The sequence below is a fragment of the Bos javanicus genome, chromosome 19 (genome assembly GCF_032452875.1).
Source record: "Bos javanicus breed banteng chromosome 19, ARS-OSU_banteng_1.0, whole genome shotgun sequence".
Classification (NCBI taxonomy): domain Eukaryota; kingdom Metazoa; phylum Chordata; class Mammalia; order Artiodactyla; family Bovidae; genus Bos; species Bos javanicus.
The window spans coordinates 11,315,788-11,341,414 of NC_083886.1; the positions used below are offsets into that span (position 1 = coordinate 11,315,788).

The 25,627-nt window shown below is 39.3% G+C and overlaps 2 protein-coding genes across 8 annotated transcripts in view; one reads left to right on the plus strand and one right to left on the minus strand.

Moving 5' to 3' along the window:
• Positions 1 to 25,627, minus strand: part of TRIM37 (tripartite motif containing 37) — a 151,135-nt gene that overhangs the window by 60,229 nt on the left and 65,279 nt on the right. For 3 of the 7 annotated variants that reach the window (XM_061390156.1, XM_061390155.1, XM_061390157.1), the window contains exons 13-16: positions 21,301 to 21,366; positions 16,162 to 16,341; positions 5,526 to 5,640; positions 4,448 to 4,666 (exon numbers count right to left, since the gene is read on the minus strand). In XM_061390156.1, the coding sequence (XP_061246140.1) occupies positions 4,448 to 4,666; positions 5,526 to 5,640; positions 16,162 to 16,341; positions 21,301 to 21,366 (580 nt within the window). The remainder of the gene's footprint in view (positions 1 to 4,447; positions 4,667 to 5,525; positions 5,641 to 16,161; positions 16,342 to 21,300; positions 21,367 to 25,627) is intronic. The other 4 variants (XM_061390160.1, XM_061390159.1, XM_061390158.1 and 1 more) reach the window with 2 other exon arrangements.
• LOC133231697 (cytochrome c-like) lies at positions 13,944 to 14,711 on the plus strand. Its single transcript, XM_061390174.1, has one exon. It carries the CDS (start codon positions 13,989 to 13,991, stop codon positions 14,304 to 14,306), a length of 318 nt encoding a protein of 105 aa, XP_061246158.1. The 5' UTR covers positions 13,944 to 13,988; the 3' UTR covers positions 14,307 to 14,711.

Here is a 25,627-nt window from a genome sequence, read left to right on the forward strand (position 1 = left end):
GGAAATGGTTCATACAGTCCACACCAACTTCCTCACAGAATAACATTTAAAATCATCATTCCTCAAGGTCTGCTGCTGCTGAGTTGCTTCAGTCATGTCCGACTCTGTGCAACCCCACAGACAGCAGCCTACCAGGCTCCTCTGTCCCTGGGATTCTCCAGGCAAGAACGCTGGAGTGGGTTGCCATTTCCTTCTCCAACTGGCTATGGCTAGTAACTGCCTCCAACTTTCAGTGGCCCTACCTACAAACTCCATCCTTCCTTTAACTAATTCTATCAAAGGTTAACTGTTACACCTGAGTTCTCCGTTCCAACGTCTAATATTCCTAAAAGAGTCTGTTATGTCAATACATGTGCCGTAATTTTCAATCTTTCTCCCCACTGACTCCATCAATTATAACATACACCTGAAGCTTCCTGTCTTCACTTCATCTCAGTCGCTCAGTTGTGTCCGACTCTTTGCGACCCCATGGGCTGCGGCACACCAGGCCTCCCTGTCCATGATCAACTCCGGGAGTTTACTCAAACTCATGTCCACAGAGTCGGTGATGCCACCCAACTATCTCATCCTCTGTCATCCCCTTCTCCTCCCACTTTCAATCTTTCCCAGCATCAGGGTCTTTTCCGAGGAGTCAGTTCTTTGTATCAGGTGGCCAAACTACTGGAGTTTCAGCTTCAACATCAGTCCTTCCAATGAATATTCAGGACTGATTTCCTTTAGGATGGACTGGTTCGATCTCCCTGCAGTCCAATGGACTCTCAAGATCCTTCTACAGCCCCACAGTACAAAAGCATCAATTGTTCTCCTCTCAGCTTTCTTTATAGTCCAACTCTCACATCCATAAATGACTACTGGAAAAACCATAGCTTTGACTAGATGGATCTTTGCTGGCAACGTAATGTCTCTGCTTTTTAGTCTGCTATCTAGGCTGGTCATACCTTTTCTTCCAAGGAGCAAGAGTTAATTTCATGGCTGCAGTCACAATCTGCAGGGATTTTGGAGCCCAAAACTATAAAGTCTATCACTGTTTCCATTGTTTCCCCATCTATTTGCCATGAAGTGATGGGACCGGATGCCATGATCTTAGTTTTCTGAATGTTGAGTTTTAAGCTAACTTTCTCACTCTCTTTCACCTTCATCAAGAGGCTCTTTAGTTCCTCTTCACTTTCTGCCATAAGAGTGGTGCCATCTGCATATCTGAGGTTATTGATATTTCTCCCGGCAATCTTGATTCCAGCTTGTGCTTCCTCTAGCCCAGCGCTTCTCATGACATACTGTGCATACAAGTTAAATAATCAGGATGACAATATACAGCCTTCACGTACTCCTTTCCTGATTTGGAACCAGTCTGTTGTTCCATGTACAGTTCTAACTGTTGCTTCTTGACCTGCATACTGATTTCTCAAGAGGCAGGTTAGGTGCTCTGGTATTCCCATCTCCTGAGGAATTTTCCACAGTTTGCTGTGATCCACAGTCAAAGTCTTTGACATAGTCAATAAAGCAGATGTTTTTCTGGAACTCTCTTGCTTTTTTGATGATCCAACAGATGCTGGCAATTTGATCTCTGGTTCCTCTGCCTTTTCTAAATTCAGTTTGAACATCTGGAAGTTCACAGTTCATGTACAATTGAAGCCTGGCTTGGAGAATTTTGAGCATTACTAGCGTGTGAGATGAGTGCAATTGTGCGGTAGTTTGAGCATTCTTTGGCATTGCCGTTCTTTGGGAGTGGAATGAAAACTAACGTCTTCTAGTCCTGTGGCCACTGCTGAGTTTTCCAAATTTGCTGGCATATTGAGTGCAGCACTTTCACAGCATCATCTTTTAAGATGTGAAATAGCTCAACTGGAATTCCATCACCTCCACTAGCTTTGTTCGTAGTGATGCTTCCTAAGGCCCACTTGACTTTGCACTCCAGGATGTCTGGCTCTAGGTTAATGATCATACCATCGTGATTATCTGGGTTGTGAAGATCTTTTTTGTATAGTTCTGTGTATTCTTGCCACCTCTTCTTAATATCTTCTGCTTCTGTTAGGTCCATACCATTTTTGTCCTTTAGTTCCCTATTTTTACAGGAAAAGTACCCTTATCTCTAGTCTTTCCCATCCTATTGTTTTCTGCTATTTCTTTGCACTGATCACTGAGAAGGCTTTTGTATCTCTCCTTGCTATTCTTAAGAACTCTGCACTCAAATATATCTTTCCTTTTCTCCTTTGCCTTTCACTTCTCTTCTTTTCTCAGCTATTTGTAAGGCATCCTCAGACAACCATTTTGCCTTTTTGCATTTCTTTTTCTTGGGGATGGGGAACCTCTGTCCATAGTTCTTCAGGCACTCAATCAGATCTAATCCCTTGAAATCTGTCACTTCCACTTAAGGGATTTCATTTAGGTTATACCTGAATGGTATAGTGGTTTTCCCTACTTTTTTCAATTTAAGTCTGAATTTGGCAATAAGGAATTCATGATCTGAGTCACAGTTAGCTCCCGGTCTTGTTTTTGCTGACTGTATAGAGCTTCTCCATCTTTGGCTTCAAAGAATATAATCAATCTGATTTCGGTATTGACCATTTGGTGATGCTCATTTGTCAAGTCTTCTCTCATGTTGTTGGAAGAGGGTATTTGCTATGACCAGCGCATTCTTTTGGCAAAACTCTTTATTAGCCTTTGCCCTGCTTCATTCTGTACTCCAAGGCCAAATTTGCCTGTTACTCCAGGTATCTCTTGATTTCCTACTTTTGCATTCCTATCCCCTATAATGAAAAGGACATGGTTTTTTGTTGTCAGTTTTAGAAGGTCTTGTCAGAGGTTAAAGCGTCTGCCTGCAATGCAGGAGACCTGGGTTCGATCCCTGGAGAAGGAAATGGCAACCCACTCCAGTATTCTTGCCTGGAGAATCCCATGGACAGAGGAGCCTGGTGGGCTACAGTCCACAGGGTCGCAAAGAGTCAGACACGACTGAGCAACTTCACTTCACCTGGAAGGTCTTGTAAGTCTTCATAGAACTGTTCAATTTTAGCTTCTTCAGCATTTCTGGTCAGGGCACAGACTTGCATTACTGTGATACTGAATGGTTTGCCTTGGAAACAAACAGAGATCATTCTGTCATTTTAAGACTGCTTCCAAGTACTGCATTTCAGACTCTCTTGTTCTTTTACTCCATTTCTTCTAAGGGATTCTTGCCCACAGCAGTAGATGTAATGGTCATCTGAGTTAAATAACCCATTCCATTTTAGTTTGCTGAGTTCTAAAATGTCGACATTCACTCTTGCCATCTCCTGTTTGACCACTTTCAATTTGCCTTGATTCATGGAACTAATACTCCAGGTTTCTATGCAATATTGTTCTTTGAAGGATTGGACCTTGCTTCTATCATCAGTCACATCCACAACTGGGTATTGTTTTTGCTTTGGCTCTGTCTCTTCATTCTTACTAGAATTATTTCTCCACGGATCTCCAGTAGCATATTGGGCACCTACCGACCTGGGGAGTTCATCTTCCAGTGTCCTATCTTTTTGCCTTTTCATACTGTTTATGGGGTTCTCAAGGCAAGAATACTGAAGTGGCTTGCCATTCCCTTCTTCAGTGGACCACATTTTGTCAGTACTCTCCATCATGACCTGTCCATCTTGGGTGGCCCTACACGGCATGGCTCAAAGTTTCATGAGTTAGACAAGGCTGTGGTCCATGTGATCAAATTGGTTAGTCTGCTGTGATTTCAGTCTGTCTGCCCTCTGATGGAGAAGGATAAGAGGCTTATGGAAATTTCCTGATGGGAGAGACTGACTGAGGGGAAACCTGGGTCTTGTTCTGATGGGCAGGGCCATGCTCAGTAAATCTTCAATCCAATTTTTTGTTGAAGGGTAGAGGTGGGTTCTCTCCCTGTTATTTACCTAGGGCCAAATTATGGTGGAGGTAATGAAGATAACAGCAACCATCTTCAAAAGGTCCCGGGTATGCACTACTACACTCAGTGCCCATCTTAAACAAATATACCAAAAAGGGCTTATCTCTCCATTTCTCTCTTACCTTAAACAGTAACAACCACGTCTTGAAATATCATTCTAACTGTAGTTTAGCTGGGACAAAATCTGGCTACTTCCCAAATCCTAACCATCCTACCTACATATGCAATGATAAGGTACTTCAACTAGATGCAGTGAATAGAAATAAGACACATTTTTAAAATCTACAACTTACACAGCTTCTAGAATGTATACCACAGTTTCTTCTGTAGACTGTACAGTTTCCTATAATAAATTAATTTTTAGAAACTTGAAACACTTTTGATTCAACTTCTGACATATTAATAGTCACAACAGGGCATATATTAGTAACAAAAACATAAATGGACAAGATTTTTGGCACACTGATCCCCCTACATGATATGCTGAAAACTATATTATTTCTCTTTTCAAATATGAAATGAATCTAAAGCAGGTCTAATTATTACATGATAATCTTCATTCTGAATCTTCTCCTCATCTTCTTCATCCTCCTTGACCTCTCGTACAGAAGCTGTGGTAGGACCATCCTGGAGAAGCACGTCAGCGCATGATCCAGACTTCTTAGCTCGTGTCTCAGGAGTGTCATCATTTTGGGGGCTAAGATGATTATCTGGTGGTGACAAATCTCTTGATTTCTGAGTTCGAGACAACTCAATAGTAAGTCTCTTTTAAAAAAAGAACAACACAAACATGTGTCATAAGCAGTCTGTCACTAGTAAAATTGTTTCAAGCAAAATCAAAACAAAACAAAAAAATCGCCCCACACACCCAGATATTCATAAATATAGTTCTTGAACCATCTATCTCATACCTACTTGACTTCTGCTAATGGAAAAATCTATACAAAGAAAAACTGCCCAATTTATTCTCATCTTTCTTCTCATCTATAGCCCATGCTACATATACAATTAGCAAACCGCATCATAAATATAGGCAGTTTTAGATAGTATACTTGACATGAAAAATTTTTTAAATAGTCATGTTTTCCTCCTTCATATATTAAGCCACACCCAGCACTTCAAATTTCTCACCCCATCCTAACATCCACTGGCAGAAAGACACATTCCTCACATAATTTAGTTTAGCATTGTAAAATAAAAGTTCATTAACTGATCCTCTCCAGCACTCAGTTCAACAACAATGAGAATTCAAGATGGGCAAAATTTAATTGTCAGGGAAGAGAAATACCCAAGTCACTGAGAGAAACTCAAGAGTCTGCCTCCAACTAGAGCAGCACTGTGCAATACAATCTTAAGCAATGATGGAAATGTTCTGTATTGCGATTCCCAATGCAAGCTAGCTAGCACAACGAAGGAACTGGATTTTTAGGTCTCGATGACCACATGTGCTAGTGCCTACCGAACTGGACAGTCCAGAATGAGACTCAAAGGTAATGAGAACAAAGAACAAGCGGATTTATCTACAAAGTTACAAACACCAATAATACCCAGACTCTAAATGCAAATTTAACAGGCCTAAAAGACAATATGAAACACAAAACCTATAATATGTCTTTTTGCTTACCTCTTTAAGGTTATTTATCTGTTGGATATAGCTAGTTTGTGCAGCTTCCAGTTGAGTGATATACCAATGCTGGTCCCGGCATTTTTGAAAGAAAGTTGGTGAACGAACCTGAAACCTTAAAAGAATAGCTGCACATGAAAACTAATCCAAACAGTAAAATATTACCAACCAAGCCTTGAAACTGTAACTATTAAATTCTACAATTTTAAACTTACTTCATTATGAGGCCAAGATCATCCCAGGTGGTGCAGTGGTAAAAAAAACTCTCCTGCCAACGCAGAAGACGCAGGAAATGTGGGTTCAATCCTTGGGTCAGGAAGATCTCCTGGAGGAGGAGATGGCAACCCACTCCAGTATTCTTGCCTGGGAAATCCCATGGACAGAGGAGCTTGGCAGACTACAGTCCATGAGGGTGTAAGAGTTGGACGTGACTGAGCACTGAGTACACAAATGAGGCCAAAATCCAGAACTCGGAGCTCCTGGTACTTGCCGTTTATACATGTAGTCCACTAATTATAATGACATATGGTTCTGAAAATTTATATCTAAGTCAGCTGCTAAATTCACACTGTATTTTTCTAAAGAAGTAACATTACACATCATGGTTAAGCTTCTAACTAACCTACTTAAAATACATTTACTATAAGCATCTACCTCAAATACACTGCTGAACATTAGCTGGGAAGAGGATCATACTATGCAGGAAGGAGATAGCTAATACTTCATTCTCCCTTCTTGTCTAGGTCAGACCCTAGCAAAACAAGCAAAGTTTATTTTAGGCACTGCCCTTTTTCATTCCCTCTTCCATCTCATGTTCCCATATTTCATACTCGTTAGTAAAAAAAAAAGTTAGGGTTAGGGGAAAAAACAACTATCTCTACGTATTAAAACATAAAATTGGATATAAGACAGGATCTTGATCTCTTCGGAATTATCTGTACTGTAAAAAAACTAACACTTTTTAAAGCAAAAATATTTAAAACCCCACACCTACCTTGTTAGATAAACATGACTCCATTTATAGTGAAAAAAATTACAGTAATGCATAAAAGATGTTTCTGAAGAACGGAAGGGCCACAGGACACAAGGCTAGTTTGGAAGCTTGCAAATCCCCCTCTGGGCTTCCCGTGTGGCTCAGTGCTAAAGAATCTGCCTGCCTATGCAGGAGACACGAAGATCCCCTGGAGTACGAAATGCCAACTTTCTCCAGTATTCTTCCCTGGAAAATTCCATGAACAGAGGACCGTGGTGGGCTACAGTCCATGGGGTCACAAAGGGCTGGACATGAATCAGCGACTGAGCACACACACAAAATTCCTCTTCTAGTCTTGCCACCCTTATGTGAACTACCATCCCATTTTTTTCTAGGATTTTAGAGTTAGTGTAGGAATCTACTGACCACCTAACAGCTATCTGCAGCAAATAACTATTTTTAGTTAAGGATACTCATGCATCAAAGGGTAGAGATGATTCACTCAAACACTATTCTAAGTGGATACTGCCAGACAGCATACATAGGTTGGACACTGGTGAGACTATCTGAAACATATTACCTTTAAATGACTAATGGAACTGACTAACCCTGTGTATTACTTTTAGTATCTGTGCCATTAAAATAAAAGCAAGCAGCAGGTAAAATTCCTTAACTATCCCTTTTAATGAAAGAATTTCCATATATAGCATGGGCTGAAGTCCATGGGATCACGAAGAGTTGGACACAGCTGAGCGACTTCACTTTCACTTTACACTTTCACGCATTGGAGAAGGAAATGGCAACCCACTCCAGTGTTCTTGCCTGGAGAATCCCAGGGACAGGGGAGCCTGGTGGGCTGCTGTCTATGGGGTCGCACAGAGTCGGAAACGACTGAAGCAACTTGGCGGCAGCAGCAGCATAGACTTAAATAACTTTCTAATAAACATATAAAATTCCATCAGAATCTTATATTAAGATTTTAAATTTTGAACAAGCCCTCATTAAATATATAAATGTTATACACTATATTGAAAAGCCCTTTCTCCACGAACCCACAGCAATTTATTTATACAGCTTTTACGGTATAATAACAGTTTTCAACCTTCAGCCCATTTCATCTTTAGTTTCCAAACGACTAAAACCAGGCAACTGATTCTTAATTTCTTTCCTAATATTAGCCCAGGGACTTCCCTGGAGGGGCAATGGTGAACAATTCACCTTCCAATGCAGGGGTTCAGTTCAGTTCAATTGCTCAGTCATGTCCGACTCTTTGCAACCCAATGAACCACAGCACACCAGGCCTCCCTGGCAATCATCAACTCCCCAAGTCCACCCAAACCCATGTCCATCAAGTCGATGATGCCATCCAACTATCTCATCCTCTGTCCTCCCCTTCTCCTCCTGCCCTCAATCCTTCCCAGAATCAGGGTCATTTCCAATGACTCAGTTCTTCGAATCAGGTAGCCAAAGTATTGGAGTTACAGCTTCAGCATCAGTCCTTCCAGTGAATACTTAGGACCGATTTCCTTCAGGATGGACTGGTTGGATCTCCTTGCAGTCCAAGGGACTCTCAATAGTCTTCTCTAACACCTCAGTTCAAAAGCATCAATTCTGCAGCTCTCAGCTTTCTTTATAGTCCAAATCTTACATCCATACACGACTACTGGAAAAACCATAGCTTTAACTAGACGGAGTCTGTCAGCAAAGTAATGTCTCTGCCTTTTAATATGCTGTCTAGGTTGGTTATAGCTTTTCCTCCAAAGAGCAAGTGTCTTTTAATTACATGCCTGCAGTTACCATCTGCAGTGATTTTGGAGCAAAAAAGTATAAAGTCTTTTACTGTTTCCATTGTTGCCCATCTATTTGTCATAAAGTGATGGGAACCGGATGCCATAATCTTAAGTTTTCTGAAATGCTGAGTTTTAAGCCAACTTTTTCACTTTCCTCTTTCACTTTAATCAAGAGGCTCTTTAGTTCTTCTTTGCCTTCTGCCATAAGGGTGGTGTCATCTGCATATCTGAGGTTACTGATATTTCTCCCGGCAATTTTGATTCCAGCTTGTGCTTCATCCACCCGGGCATTTCACATGATATACGTGCATATAAGTTAAGTAAGCAATGTGACAATATACAATCTTTATGTATTCCTTTCCAGATTTGGAACCAGTCTGTTGTTCCATGTCCGGTTATAACTGTTCTTTTGACTTGCATACAGATTTCTCAGGAGGCAAGTCAGGTGGTCTGATATTCCCATCTCTTGAAGAATTTTCCACACTTTGTTGTGATCACACAGTCAAAGGCTTTGGCATAGTCAATAAAGCAGAAATAGATGTTTCTCTGGAACTCTCTCGCTTTTTCTATGATCCAGTGGATGTTGGCAATTTGATCTTTGGTTCCTCTGCTTTTTCTAAATCCAGCTTGAACATTTGGAAGTTCATGGTTCATGTACTGTTCTAGCCTGGCTTGGAGAATTTTGAGCATTACTTTACTAGCGTGTGAGATGAGTGCAATTGTGTGGTAGTTTGAACATTCTTTGGCATTGCCTTTCTTTGGGATTGGAATGAAAACTGACATTTTCCAGTCCTGTGGCCACTGCTGGGTTTTCCAAATTTGCTGGCATATTAAGTGCAGCACTTTCATAGCATCATCTTTAAGGATTTGAAATAGCTCAGCTGGAATTCCATTGCCTCTACTAGCTTTGTCCGTAGTGATGCTTCCTAAGGCCCACTTGACTTCACACTCCAGGATGCCTGGCTCTAGGAGGGGGATCACACCATCGTGGTTATCTTGGTCAAGAAGATCTTTTTGTACAGTTCTTCTCTGTATTCTTGCCACCTCTTCTTAATACCTTCTGTTTCCATTAGGTTCATACCATTTCTGTCCTTTATTGAGCCCATGTTTGCATGAAATGTTCCCTTGGTATCTCTAATTTTCTTGAAGAGATCTCTGGTCTTCCCCATTCTACGGTTTTTCCTCTATTTCTTTGCACTGATCGCTGAGTAAGGCTTTCTTATCTCTCCGTGTTATTCTTTGGAACTCTGCATTCAAATGGGTATATCTTTCCTTTTCTCCTTTGCCTTTAGCTTCTCTTCTTTTCTCTCCTTCAACTGAATTCACCTTCCAATGCAGGGGATGAGGGTTCAATTCCTGGTCAGGGGACTAAGATTCTACATGCTGCAGGGCTACTAAGCACCACAACGACTGAGCCTGGGTGCCTCAACAAGAGCCTGCATTCTGCAAACTACAGAGCCCCTGCACTCTGGAGCCTGCACGCCAAAACTAGAGAAAAAGCCTGCCCAGCACAATGAAGATCCCATGTGCCACAACTAAGACCAAAAGTAAATATTAATTTTATTATAATAAAATTGAAAATAAATATTAATATATATGTATATATATTAATATACATATATTGGCTCAGTGCCAGGCACAGACTCAGAAAAAGTTGCTGAATTAATGATAATTAAGGGGCAGTGGCCGGGAGGACCAACCCCACGCCATGGCTGTGCAGGCACAGGAGGGCCTAGAGGAGCCATCCCACGTTGAAGGTCAGGAAGGGCGGCGGTGAGGAGATACCCCTTGTCCAAGGTAAGGAGCATTGGCTGCGCTTTGCTAGAGCAGCTGTGAAGAGATACCCAATGCTCAAGGTAAGAGAAACCCAAGTAAGACGGTAGGTGTTGCAAGAGGGCATCAGAGGGGAGACACACTGAAACCATACTCACAGAAAACTATTCAATCTAATCACATTAGGACTACAGCCTTGTCTTACTGAATGAAACTAAGCCATGCCCATGGGGCAACCCAAGATGGACGGATCATGGTGGAGAGATCTGACAGAATGTGGTCCACTGGAGAAGCGAATGGCAAACCACTTCAGTATTCTTGCCTTGAGAACCCCATGAACAGTATGAAATGGCAAAATGATAGGATACTGAAAGAGAAACTCCCCAGGTCAGTAGGTGCCCAATATGCTACTGGAGATCAGTGGAGAAATAACTCCAGAAAGAATGAAGGGATGGAGCCAAAGCAAAAACAATACCCAGCTGTGGATGGGACTGGTGATAGAAGCAAGGTCCGATGCTGTAAAGAGCAATATTGCATAGGAACCTGGAATGTCAGGTCCATGAATCAAGGCAAATTGGAAGTGGTCAAACAAGAGATGGCAAGAGTGAATGTCGACATTCTAGGAATCAGCGAACTGAAATGGAATGGAATGGGTGAATTTAACTCAGATGACCATTATATCTACTACTGCGGGCAGGAATCCCTCAGAAGAAATGGAGTAGCCATCATGGTTAACAACAGAGTCCAAAATGCAGTACTTGGATGCAATCTCAAAAACGACAGAATGATCTCTGTTCGTTTCCAAGGCAAACCATTCAATATCACAGTAATCCAAGTCTATGCCCCAACCAGTAATGCTGAAGAAGCTGAAGTTGAACGATTCTATGAAGACCTACAAGACTCTTTAGAACTAACACCCAAAAAAGATGTCCTTTTCATTACAGGGGACTGGAATGCAAAAGTAGGAAGTCAAGAAACACCTGAAGTAACAGGCAAATTTGGCCTTGGAATACGGAATGAAGCAGCGCAAAGACTAATAGAGTTTTGCCAAGAAAATGCACTGGTCATAACAAACACCCTCTTCCAACAACACAAGAAAAGACTCTATTCATGGACATCATCAGATGGTCAACACTGAAATCAGATTGATTATATTCTTTGCAGCCAAAGATGGAGAAGCTCTACACAGTCAGCAAAAACAAGACCGGGAGCTGACTGTGGCTCAGATCATGAACTCCTTATTGCCAAATTCAGACTTAAATTGAAGAAAGTAGGGAAAACCACTAGATCATTCAGGTATGACCTAAATCAAATCCCTTATGATTATACAGTGGAAGTGAGAAATAGATTCAAGGGCCCTAGATGTGATAGATACAGTGCGTGATGAGCTATGGACTGAGGTTCGTGACATTGTACAGGAGACAGGGATCAAGACCATCCCCATGGAAAAGAAATGCAAAAGAGCAAAATGGCTGTCTGGGGAGGCCTTACAAATAGTTGTGAAAAGAAGAGAAGAAAAAAGCAAAGGAGAAAAGGAAAGATATAAGCATCTGAATGCAGAGTTCCAAAGAATAGCAAGAAGAGATAAGAAAGCCTTCAGCGATCAATGCAAAGAAATAGAGGAAAACAACAGAATGGGAAAGACTAGAGATCTCTTGAAGAAAATCAGAGATACCAAAGGAACATTTCATGTAAAGATGGGCTCGATAAAGGACAGAAATGGTATGGACCTAACAGAAGCAGAAGATATTAAGAAGAGATGGCAAGAATACACAGAAGAACTGTACAAAAAAGATCTTCACGACCCAGATAATCACAATGGTGCGATCATTCACCTACAGCCAGACATCCTGGAATGTGAAGTCAAGTGGGCCTTAGAAAGCATCACTACGAACAAAGCTAGTGGAGGTGATGGAATTCCAGTTGAGCTATTCCAAATCCTGAAAGATGATGCTGTGAAAGTGCTGCACTCAATATGCCAGCAAATTTGGAAAACTCAGCAGTGGCCACAGGACTGGAAAAGGTCAGGTTTCATTCCAATCCCAAAGAAAGGCAATTTCAAAGAATGCTCAAACTACCGCACAATTGCACTCATCTCACACGCTAGTAAAATAATGCTTAAAATTCTCCAAGCCAGGCTTCAGCAATATGTGACCTGTGAACTTCCTGATGTTTAAGCTGGTTTTAGAAAAGGCAGAGGAACCAGAGATCAAACTGCCAACATACGCTGGATCATGGAAAAAGCAAGAGAGTTCCAGAAAAACATCTATTTCTGCTTTATTGACTATGCCAAAGCCTTTGACTGTGTGGATCACAATAAACTGTGGAAAATTCTGAAAGAGATGGGAATACCAGACCACCTGACCTGCCTCTTGAGAAATTTGTATGCAGGTCAGGAAGCAAGAGTTAGAACTGGACATAGAACAACAGACTGGTTCCAAGTAGGAAAAGGAGTATGTCAAGGTTGTATATTGTCACCCTGCTTATTTGACTTATATGCAGAGTACATCATGAGAAACGCTGGACTAGAAGAAACACAAGCTGGAATCAAGATTGCCGGGAGAAATATCAATAACCTCAGATATGCAGATGACACCACCCTTATGGCAGAAAGTGAAGAGGAACTCAAAAGCCTCTTGATGAAGGTGAAAGTGGAGAGTGAAAAAGTTGGCTTAAAGCTCAACATTCAGAAATCAAAGATCATGGCATCCGGTCCCACCACTTCATGGGAAATAGATGGGGAAACAGTGGAAACAGTATCAGACTTTATTTTTCTGGGCTCCAAAATCACTACAGATGGTGACTGCAGCCATGAAATTAAAAGATGCTTACTCCTTGGAAGGAAAGTTCTGACCAACCTAGATAGCATATTCAAAAGCAGAGACACTACTTTGCCAACAAAGGTCCGTCTAGTCAAGGCTATGGTTTTTCCTGTGGTCATGTATGGATGTGAGAGTTGGACTGTGAAGAAGGCTGAGCGCCGAAGAATTGATGCTTTTGAACTGTGGTGTTGGAGAAGACCCTTGAGAGTCCCTTGGACTGCAAGGAGATCCAACCAGTCCATTCTGAAGGAGATCAGCCCTGGGATTTCTTTGGAAGGAATGATGCTAAAGCTGAAACTCCAGTACTTTGGCCACCTCATGCGAAGAGTTGACTCATTGGAAAAGTCTCTGATGCTGGGAGGGACTGGGGGCAAGAGGAGAAGGGGACGCCAGAGGATGAGATGGTGGATGGCATCACTGAGTCGAGTGAACTCCAGGAGTTGGTGATGGACAGGGAGGCCTGGTGTGCTGCGATTCATGGGGTCGCAAAGAGTCGGACACGACTGAGCAACTGATCTGATCTGATCTGAAACATCACAACAAGAATTTGTTGCTCTACTAACATTCAAGTCTTTAAGCTCTGCTATAAACAAGAAAAGGCCAAAATAAAGACCCAGAGGTTGTGCTAAACTGCACTGAAGAAAGGAAACTCTCATACAGATCATCAGAAAGAATCAATACTACTAGGATTCCAATAAGATGACTAAGGCCATAAATAACAGCTGTTTTGCAGGCTGGTAAAATTGATATTTGAGTAATTGTACAGTCTTTCTGGTTAAATTATGAAACAGCAGCAAATTACTCCTTTTGGTGAATAAGAGAACCTAAAAGTTATACAATGATAGTAAAGTAATCTCCCCAAAGAAAAGATGACAAAAACATGAATTACTTTCTATATTCAAAATGCAATCCTTTCTTTCAGTTTCTTATTCTTCCAGGAAAGTTATGAAGAACAGTAAAGGGTGATATAATAGCAACTCATCCAGCATGCTCAAGGAAAAGAAATCAAAATAAACAAAATTTAAGAACATATTATTAGAAAGCGGGACGTTCGGCTTGTGAGCGGGAACTTCTCAGTCGCGCACAGAGGAAGAACGATTTAAAAATGGGTGATGTTGAGAAGGGCAAGAAGATTTTTGTTCAGAAGTGTGCCCAGTGCCATACTGTGGAAAAGGGAGGCAAGCACAAGACTGGGCCAAACCTCCATGGTCTGTTTGGGCGAAAGTCAGGTCAGGCTCCTGGATTCTCTTACACAGACGCCAACAAGAACAAAGGTATCACCTGGGGAGAGGAGACGCTGATGGAGTACTTGGAGAATCCCAAGAAGTACATCCCTGGAACAAAGATGATCTTTGCTGGCATTAAGAAGAAGGGAGAGAGGGAGGACTTGATAGCTTATCTCAAAAAAGCTACCAATGAGTAATAGGTAGCCACTGCCTTATTTATTATGAATCAGAAGTGTCTCATGACTTTTTATGTGTACCATATTTAAATTGACTCATACACTAGAATTCAGATTATGAACGGCTGATGGAATAATTCTTTTGGACAGTCCTGATTTAAATAAGATTGGTTTGTGGTTAAACGAATATGGTCAGCTTTTTGAATTTTGATAGTAATTCCGGTTCAACAAGTACTATCATTTTTCCCATTCTAAAGAGATGACTGAACTTGAAAAAGGAATATTAAACTTTTTAGGGAGATGGTGCATTCCTTCTTAAAACCTATAAGAGATTGGTTTTATATTTAGATTTCTGTAACTGGTTATATTAATATATTTAAATACTGAAAAGGTGCCTTCACTGTCTCATAAACAGAGGAGGAGTCACACGTGTTTCAAGTTGTGTTCATCAGCCTGTTAAGGCAAGGACTGAAAATACACTGACAAAGTCCACTTTATCTTTTTGGTTTTATAAACTATGCCAATTTAATTAAAATTCTCTATCTAAAATTTAGCCTTTTACTTAATGAAAGGCATTTTAGTGTGGTTTATGTATAGCATCAAATAAAGAGCATTTAGCACCTCACATTCTGTAGATGATCTTTAAGATCAGATGCTTTTTAAATTCCCTGTGACAAGATATGTTAACAAACTTTTCTTGTTAATTCTTCACAAAGTCAGACTAAGTTATAATTCAAGGTTGTCTTAAACAGGAATTCAGAAACGCAACTGTAGAACTACTTGTATACGGTGATTGGTAATCATGCTTTTGCCAACTCAGCAGGATTAGAGGGGCTATGTCATTAGCTCAAATTTGTAAACTGTCTGATATAAGGCTTAAGAATTAAAAAACAAAGTCACAGAATAAAAAAAAAAAAGAACATATTAAATCTCTTTTAAGGAAAAAAGAACTTTTAAAATTATTTGATGGAAACTTAAACTGTTAAACACTCTGAAACCTCTCAGTTCAAAACATATTTGAATTTCTTTTTTTAACTACTCAAGCTCTCATTTTGATCATCAAATTAAAATTGGGTGTAATGATGCCCCAAAACTGAATTATAAAAGTACCCCAATATTAAACAGGGCTGTTGCAATTCTGTAGTCCCTGCTTATGTTCTGTCCTGTATTGTAAATGACACATCAACTACCAACTCTTAGCTTATTTTCATCAATTTTCATCTGTATTCCCTTACTTTTAATTTGATATTATCTGGAAGAAACTGAAAATGTTTTTGTGAAACTAAGCTTACAAAGCCAGCCATCCAAATACAATATAAAATTTCCAGTGGGGGAAAAAAAATTACTTGATATCATGTTATTCTTGAATTTCCAAATGGTGAAGCTGCTAGAATTTCAACAGATAAATGGGACATTACCATGTTTATTGGAAATAGTAGTTTACGCTTTATGGAGAGTGAGCAAGCTCCGTTGCTTCAGACGTGTTAGACTCTTCGACCCTATGGACTGTAGCCTGCCAGGCTCCTCAGTGCATGGGATTCTCCAGGCAAGAATACTAGAGTGGGTTGCCATGCCCTCCTCCTCAGGATCTTTCCGACCCAGGGACTGAACCCAGGTCTCCTGCATTACAGGCAGATTCTTTAGTGCTGAGCCACTGGGTAAGTCCATTTTTTATGGAATTACTAACTAAATGTCACACACATTTCTCATTAGCTTATTCACTGACCACACAGGACTTCTGAAATTAAATGGGTAAGAACATGGTAGATTACAGTTAGTGTAGATTACAATATTCATCTTGGTTAAGTGAAGACTTTAAACTTCTGATGACATTATTCCCTGTGATACACACCAAAATACAAATGCTTCCTATTACCTTAAAATCACTGTATCATTCTGTCGATTCAAGTATCCTTCATTTGCAAGTAAGTCCAAACGGAAAAATCTATTATAACCCCAGCATTCTCCAACTTCAAAGTCAGATGCAAATTCTCGAATGATATTTTTGGTAGGATCATTGCAGGATTGATGAACCATCTCTACACGATATTCATATCTAAAATTGAAAACAGACTATAAATATAGAGGTACTAAAGCAAGAATAAAAGACATAAAAACATCAAGGTCATTAAGTACCTAAGAAGAAACTTACTGATATATACAGCTACGTGTCTTTCAGAAAGGATCATGACAGCAGTATTATGAATGGAATTATGACATAATCAGCACTAGGTCCTTTCCCCCTCTTTAAAAGTGTTTACCATTACAGCAGGTACCACCTTAGAAAATGAATAAATTTTGTATAAACAGTACTTTAAAGGTTACACATTTTAGCAACACTATGTATTTTTCCATATATCCAATACCTAGTGTTTCCTCACAATACTCTACCACTTTCTTTGAGATGTACCACAATACAGTTTTAAAATAAATAATAAAATATGAATACTATATTTTTCTAATTCAATTTATCATAAATTAATTGTGCATTCAGAAACTCAAGCCTATAAAATTTTCTAGTAGAAAGTAAGTATATAGTGGGAAAGCCAGTACATTTAGACTTCCATGTCTTAAATAGTATAAAATTTTCAAGTCTTCAAACTCATTTTTACTCAGAAAGTACTGTTACTGCAAGAACAAAAAGTGAAAAAAGATCATCAGAAGGAACATCCAACAGTAGCCATAAAGCTTCTCCATTTTGGTGGAGATAAACTCTAAAAACAAAAACCCAATACCTTAGTCTTCTATTTCTGCTTGCAAAGGGCAAAAGAAAAAATTACAGTTCTTTACCTACAAATGAATGTAAATACAGTTGACCCTTGAACAACACAGGTTTGAACTGTACTGGTCCACTTAAATGTGAATTTTTTTAATAGTAAATACTACAGCACTATACAACCTGTGGTTGTTTGAATCCGAGAATGTGGAACTGTGGATATGGAGGAACCCAGGAAAGGAAGGACCAATTAAAAGTTACATGCAGATTTTTGACTCTGTGGAGGACTGGTAACCCTAACCCCTGCTATGTTCAATGGTCAACTGTATTTAAGCACGATCAAATGATTTTTATATTAGTATCTCTCACAGTGTATTGTTAATAGATTGATGGCACAAACTAATGCAAAAGCTATATTTTGTCTATCTAGATATTGCAGTTGTGAGGCCAGCTCTCACCAACAAGAGTCGCCACTAAATGTCTAAAAATAAACCCCAATACCTGTGTGCAACTGATATTTTACAAAGGCTCTAAGAGGATTCAATAGGGAAAGCAAAGCTTCCTCAACAAATGGTGCTGAGGGATTTCCTTGGTGGTCCAGTGGTTGGGAGACCAGGCTTTCGCTGGGTTCAGTCCCTGGCCAAGGAACTGGGATCCCAAAAATTGCAAAGGGAAGCCAAAAAACAAAACAAACAACCCCCCTAAAACCAAAACCAATAACAACAAAAAAACAAATGGCACTAAGAAATCTGATTACATGCAAATTTTATATATATATTTCATATACAACTTCCTAATTTCATACACAAAAATGAACTCCAAATAGATCAATGACCCAAATACAAGGGCTAAAATTATAAAACTCTTAGAAGAAAATACAGGGGTAAATACTCAAGAATTCGAATTTGGCAATGGATTCAGAGACTTGACTCCAAAGCATGAACAAGAAATAGGTAACTTGGACTTCACAAAAACTTAAAATTTTTGTGCATCAGAGGACATTATCAAGAAACTGAAAAGACAACTCACAGAATGGAATAAAGTTTTCAAATCACATGTCTGATAAGGATTTAGTATAAAAATATATAGAAAATTCTTGGAACTCAGCAATTAAGAGACAAGTAACCTATTTTAAAAATGAACAATGAACTTGAATAGACATTTCTCCTTTCTCCAAAGAATATATACAAATGGAAAATACAAAACAAAACATGAAAAGATGCTCAGTCTCACCAGTCATTAAGGAAATGCAGGTCAAAATCACAATGAGATACCACTTCAAATTCACTAGGATGCCTATAAAATATAATCTAAAAACGGGAAATAATGCATCCACTGTAGAAAACAGTTTGGCAGTTCCTCAGAATGTTAAAAATACAGAATTACCATATAACTTAGCAATTCCACTATTGCTATATATTCAAAAGAAATGAAAACCTAAGCCCATATAAAAATAAAAACTTGTACATGAAATATTTATAGTAGGATTACTCATAATAGCCAAAAGATGGAAACAATCCATATGTCCATTAACAGATGCGTGGATAAACAAATTGAGGTATATACATACAATGGAATATTGTTCACCCACATAAAAGAACGAAGTTTTGATGCTTCAACACTGGTTGAACCCTGAAAACACTATGCTAATAATAACTAAAAAGACATCAAATATAAAAGATTCCAAACTGTATGAACTTTTATATGAAATATTCAGAATAGTAATTATCTAGGATTGAGAGAAGGAAAGGATGGGTACAAGGTGTTCTGAGATGATGAAAACATTCTGAAATTAGAGAGAGGTGGTGATTGTACAACACTGGAAACACACTAATTTCCACTGAACTGTGTATTTAAAAATGCTTTATATACGAATTTCATCTCAAAAAATAAAATTTACTTCTATTTTAAAAATGAGTAGTTAAAACCTCAAAATTCATAGAGAAACAACCAAGAATGTTGACAATCTAGGGAGAAAGACATTCATGCAGATGATTAAATACATCCAGGATCAAGACAGGTGTTAAGTTTAAAATCAATATAAAACAATTTTTGAAAAATCGGTTTATTATGCAAAAAAGCATATAGTATTTGAAAAAAAATCATTCTTTTATCTGCATTAATTCTCTCTTTAAAAAAAAATTATTTATTTGGCTGGGCTGGGTTTTAGTTGCAGCATGTAGGATCTATTATAGTTCCCTAACCAGGGATTGAACCTGGGTCCCCTGCGTGGCAGCACAGAGTCTTGGCCACTGGATCACCAGGGAAGTCCTTGCACTAGTTATTTAAAATTATGACAGATATACACCTATGTTTCTATTAAATATAGCAATTAATCCAAGCTATGTTATTTATAAAGCAACTCAACCCTTATCTCAGATAAAACTAAAACCTCAAATTTGAATATTCCAACTTAAATTCCTTTCTTTTATCAAACTGAAAATCTGAGTGAACTGAACAATCATTAACTTAAAATTTAAGTCTCATTAGTATTACTCCCCAAGGGAAAGTTCTATTCTTTTCTTAAGCAACTCAAAGAAATTTCCTTCTCTAAAACAAGTCAGCTCAGTAAATACTGTTAAGAGCCAACTTGAGGATATCACTCACGTGTAAATGTCCTCCAAAGCCAAGACAGGTTAATGATAACACACACAGGGAGAAAGGTATTTACATACAATGAAATTATCAAAGTACTTCTGCAGCGTCCCAGGTGTTATTAAAATCTACTAGATAATACAATGATTTATATTTTTACTTCATATTCTGACAGTTAAACTACCTCACTGCTAAACTCTCAATCCCATAATTGAATGATGTTTCAGTAATTAATTTAAAAAGTATTCAAAACTTTTCTCTAGGCTTACTGGACTGTTAAAGAGAATTAACAGGTAAGGGAAATTCCTAGTCGCCCAAGGGTTAGGACTCTGTGCTTTCACTGATGAGGAAGCAGGTTCTATCCCTCGTCGGGGAACTAAGACCCTACATGCTGCATCAGTTAGTCAGTTCAGTCGCTCAGTCATGTCCGACTCTTTGTGACTCCATGGACTGCAGCACGCCAGGCTTCCCTGTCCATCACCAACTCCCAGAGCTTACTCAAACTCATGTCCATTGAGTCAGTGATGCCATCCAACCATCTCATCCTGTCATTCCCTTCTCCTTCTGCCTTCAATCTTTCCCAGCATCAGGGTCTTTTCCAATGAATCAACTCTTCGCATCAGGTGGCCAAAGTACTGGAGTTTCAGCATCAGTCCCTCCAGTGAATACCCAGGACTGATTTCCTTTAGGATGGACTGGTTGGATCTCCTTGCAGTCCAAGAGACTCTCAAGAGTCTTCTCAAACACCACAGTTCAAAAGCATCAAGTCTTTGGCGCTCAGTTTTCTTTATACTCTGACTCTCACATCCATACATGACTACTGGAAAAACCATAGCTTTGACTAGACGAATCTCTACTTTTTAATATGCTGTCTAGATTGGTCATAGCCTTTCTTCCAAGGAGTAAGCGTCTTTCAATTTCATGCCTGCAGTCACTATCTGCAGTGATTTTGAAGCCCCAAAATATAAAGTCTCTGTTTCAATTGTTTCCCATTTACTTGCTATGAAGTGATGGGACCAGATGCCATGATCTTAGTTTTCTGAATGTTGAGTTTTAAGCCAACTTTTTCACTCTCCTCTTTGACTTTCATCAAGAGGCTCTTTAGTTCTTCTTTGCTTTTTGCCATAAGGGTGTCATCTGCATATCTGAGGTTATTGATATTTCTCCCAGCAATCTTGATTCCAGCTTGTGCTTCTTCCAGCCCAGCATTTCTCATGATGTATTCTGCATATAAGTTAAATAAGCAGGGTGACAATATACAGCCTTGACGTACTCCTTTCCCGATTTAGAATGAGTCTGTTGTTCCATGTCCAGTTCTTAACTGTTGCTTCCTGACCTGCATAAAGATTTCTCAGGAGGCCGGTCAGGTGGTCTGGTATTCCCATCTCTTGAAGAATTTTCCACAGTTTGTTGTGATCCACACAGTCAAAGGCTTTGGCAGAGTCGATAAAGCAGAAGTAGATGTTTTTCTGGAACTCTCTCGCTTTTTCAGTGATCCAACAGATGTTGGCAATTTGATCTCTGGTTCCTCTGCCTTTTCTAAAACCAGCTTGAACATCTGGAAGTTCATGGTTCACGTACTACTGAAGCCTGGCTTGGAGAATTTTGAGCATTATTTTGCTAGAGTGTGAGATGAGGGCAATTGTGCAGTAGTTCGAGCATTCTTTGGCATTGCCTTTCTTTGGGATTGTAATGCAAACTGACCTTTTCCAATCCTGTGGCCACTTGAGTTTTCCAAATTTGCTGGCATATTGAGTGCAGCAGCACATGCTGCATAGCACAGCCAAAAAAAAGAAAAGAAAAAAAAAAAAACCCAATGATAAGATGTCTGTTTTTACCCAAACAGAATATTCTCATTAAGGTATTCAGATAATATCTAGCAAATACACAATTCTAATCTTAAACCTTAGTATCCTGAATGATAGTATTTCATTATCACTGATAATATTACTACTACTTATAATGTAAACTTTAAGTTCCTTAAGTGTATATATCAACAATAAAAGCATGCAAAATGAAACCAGCACCAAAAGCAACAGAAATGTCACAAAATCTACCTGTCAGCAAGAGCAGAATCTTAGGAAGGTAAGAAACACAGGTACAGACACACCTTGTTTTACTGTGCTTTTGGTTTTTTGTACTTCAGAGGCATATCCCTGTTACACATTGAAGGTTTGTGGCAACCTTGCATCAAACAAGTCTATTTGGCTCCACTTTTCCAACAGCATTTAGTCACTTCATGTCTATGTCACAGTTTGTAATTCTCACAATCTTTCAAACTTTTACATTATTATTGTTACATCTGTAATCATGATCTATGACCAGTGACCTCTGATGGAATTGTTTTGGGGTGCCACAAACCATATCCAGCAACAAACTTAACTGATAAACGTGTATGTTCTGACTGCTTTACCTATCAGCATCTGTCTTCCCTGCTCCTCCTCCCCAATTTCTTTCCTTCTCTTAGGCCTCCCTATTCCTGAGATATAACAATACTGAAATTAGGCAAATTAATGGCCTTTAAGTGTTCAAGTGAAAGAGAAACTCAAGTCTTATTTTAAATCAAAAGCTAGAAATGATTAAGGTTAATGAGGAAGACATGCTGAAAGCCAAGAGAGGCTGAAAGCTAGGCCACTTGTGTCAAACAGTTAGCCAAGCTACGAATGCAAAGGAAAAATTCTTACAGGAAGCTGAAAGTGTTACTCCAGTAAACACACAATTTAAAAAGCTAAACTGTATCACTGATGACATGGAGAAAGTTTTAGTGGTCCAGATAGAAGAACAAACAAGCTACAACATTCCCCGAAGGCAAAGCCTAATCCACAGCAAGGTCCTAAGTCTCAATTCCACAAAGGCTGAGAGAGACGAAGAGGCAGCAGAAGAAAAATTTAAAGCTACCAGAGGCTGGTTGCTGAGGTTGAAGGAACGAAGCTGTCTTCATAACATAAAACCAGAAGCTGGTATAGAAGCTGCAGCAAGCTATCCAGAAGTACTGTCTGGCTTCAAAGCATCCAAGGACAGGCTGAGTTTTGTCAGGAGCTGATGTAGCTGGTGACTTTAAGCTGAAGCTAATGCTCATTTACCTTTCTGAAAACCCTAGAGCCCTTAAGAACTACGCTAAACTTACTCTGCCTTTGCTCTATAAAAAGAACAAAGCCTGAGGACAACCCATCTCTTCACCTGTGGTTAACTGAATATTTTAAGCCCACTGTTGAGATTTACTGCTCTGGAAAAAAAAACTTTTTGCAAAGTATTACTGCTCACTGACAATGCACCTGGGCACCCAAGAGCTCTGATGGAGATGTACAAAACTGATGTTGCTTTCAGGCCTGCTCACGCACATCCATTCTGTGGCCCACAGATAAGGAGTGATTTTGACTTTCAACTCTTATTAATTAAGAAATATATTTCATAAGGCAATAACTGCTGTAGTAATTGCTCTGATGGATCCAGGTAAAGTAAATTGAAAACCTGGAAAGGTTTAACCATTCTAGATGCCAAAAAGACCATTCATGATTTGTGGGAAGAGGTTGGAAAAATCAACATTAGGAGGACTTTGAAAGAACTTGACTCCAAACCTCACAAAAGACTTTAAGGGGTTGAAGATCTCAGTGGAGGAAGTAACTGCAGACATGGCAGAAACAGCGAGAGAATTAGAATCAGAAGTAGAGCCTGAAGATGTGACTGAGCTGCTACCATCTCCATAAAACTTTAATGGATGAGGAGCTACTTTCTATGAATGAGAAAAAAAAAGGTTTCTTGAGACACAACCTACTACAGGTAAAGATACTGTGAAGATTATTGAAATGATAACAAAGGATTTAGAATATTACATAAATTTAGTTGATAAAGCACTGGTGAAGGAAATGGCAATCCACTCTAGTATTCTTGCCTGGAAAATCCCATGCACAGAGGAGCATGGCGGGCTATAATCCACAGGGTCACAAAAAAGTAGGGCAACAATAGTTGATAAAGCAAAGTCAGGATTTGAGAGGATTGACTCCAAATCTGAAACAAGTTCTACTGTGAGTAACATGCTATCAAACAGCACTGCATGCTACAGAGAAACCACACATGAGAGGACAAGTCAATCAATGCTGCAAACTTTACTGTTACCTTATTTAAAGAAGTTGCTACACCCACCCTAGCCTGTAGCAATCACTACCCTGATCAGACAACAGCCACCAAATACCAGCAAAGAATTATGACCCACTGATGACTCAGGGATTGTTTGCATTTTATAGCAATAAGGTATTTTAAATTAGATATGTATACTGTTTTCTGAGACATACTATCGCACACTTAATATACTATAAACATAACTTTGATGTGACTTGCTTTATTGCAGTGGTCTAGAACCAAACCTGCAATATCTCTGAGTTATGCCTATCTACAGATCAGAAAATAGTCAAGAGACAAGAAGAGAACCAAGATTAATGGTAGCAACAGGGTTATGAACAAAATCCTATAATGACTAAACTTCTTATAATTTTGTCCATGATCAACCACCTTCCAATTACAAATCTGGTGGTTAAGAACAAAGAATACAGAGAAAGAAAAATCTATGTTAAACAGACTGCATTTTAACAATGCTGAACTTAAGTGAATAACTTAGCTGTTATACTTCCATCTGTAAAATGGGAGTGATAATAGCAGTGACAGCACATGAGGTGGTAGTAAAGCAAAATGAGTTATATAAGGCAAAGTGCAGAGCACAAAGTATACACTCAGCTTCTGCTGCTAAGTCGCTTCCGTCGTGTCCGACTCTGTGCGAGCCCATAGACGGCAGCCCCCCAGGCTCCACCGTCCCTGGGCAGATGTTAGCTATTATAGCAACAATACAGGTCCAATAGCAACAGTCCACGGCTTCAGATCACAGATCTGGGACAGAGTTATGACTAAAATATATTAATAGTTACAACTCAGAGGCCAGAATCCTTTCTATACTACCAGCTTTATTCATAGCTTGACTCACGAGTGGTGGCAAGAATGTTCTGCATTAAGGTTAGTCTATGTCAGAGGTTGTGCTATTGGGGGTCAGTTCCTATGATTCTTTCAGCAATCCAAAAAGTCAAAACCAATCTTTGTAATAATGCTAAGATGTTATTTGCCTTTTTCACTGTGTTTGACATTTTCACTAATGGTGCAAAAGCAATGATAGTTAAAATGTACTAGTAATCATACTATTCACTGCTACATATTTTCAGGAGGGGGGGGGGAGTATCTTTGAAGAAGTAGTAAAAATGACAAATGGTATTAAACCTCAACACTTGGTGTCACAAATGGGAAACATACAAAAAGTACTTATGCTACAATGGTTGCCTTCGAAAAAACCACTTTGTTCAACTGAGTTCCAAGATCAGTCACTTTTTTGTGAAACAAACTGAAAGAACTGACAAACAATAGTTATTCGGTTGTAGATACTGGGCAGACAAGTTCTGGACCAAAATAACTAAGGCAAAGAACTGCCAGTATCTGTTGCCAGTGATAAAACACACTTTCAAGCAAAAAAAAAAAAAAAAAAGGAAAGAAAACCATAATCCTGGAAAACTTGTACGTACCACATGAACTTAAAAGCTTTTCAATACTTTAAGACTTTTATTATGAAAACGGTGCTATCAACGAATGTGACTGATACTGCATAATGAAATGTATCAACTGTATTTAGTAAAAAATTATTTTCTAAATGATTAACCCAGAGTGTTACAAAGTCATACATGAGTAAAAGATCCATGCAAAGTGTTAAGACAGGCCAATCAAGTTTTAATTGTTTTTCTGAATAAAAGTTTTAATGAAATGGGCCTTTTCTGGTGGTCCAGTGATTAAGAATCAAACTTGCAATGCAGAGGATACAGGTTCGATCCCTGGTTCAGGAAGATCCCACATGTGGCGGAGCAACTTAGCCCGCAAGCCACAATGTTGAGCGCCTGTGTTCTCGATGGAGATCGCAAGCTGCAACTATTGAAGCCCACACCCTAGAGCTCATGCTCTACAACAAAAGAAACCGCCACAATGAGAAGCCTGCACAGAG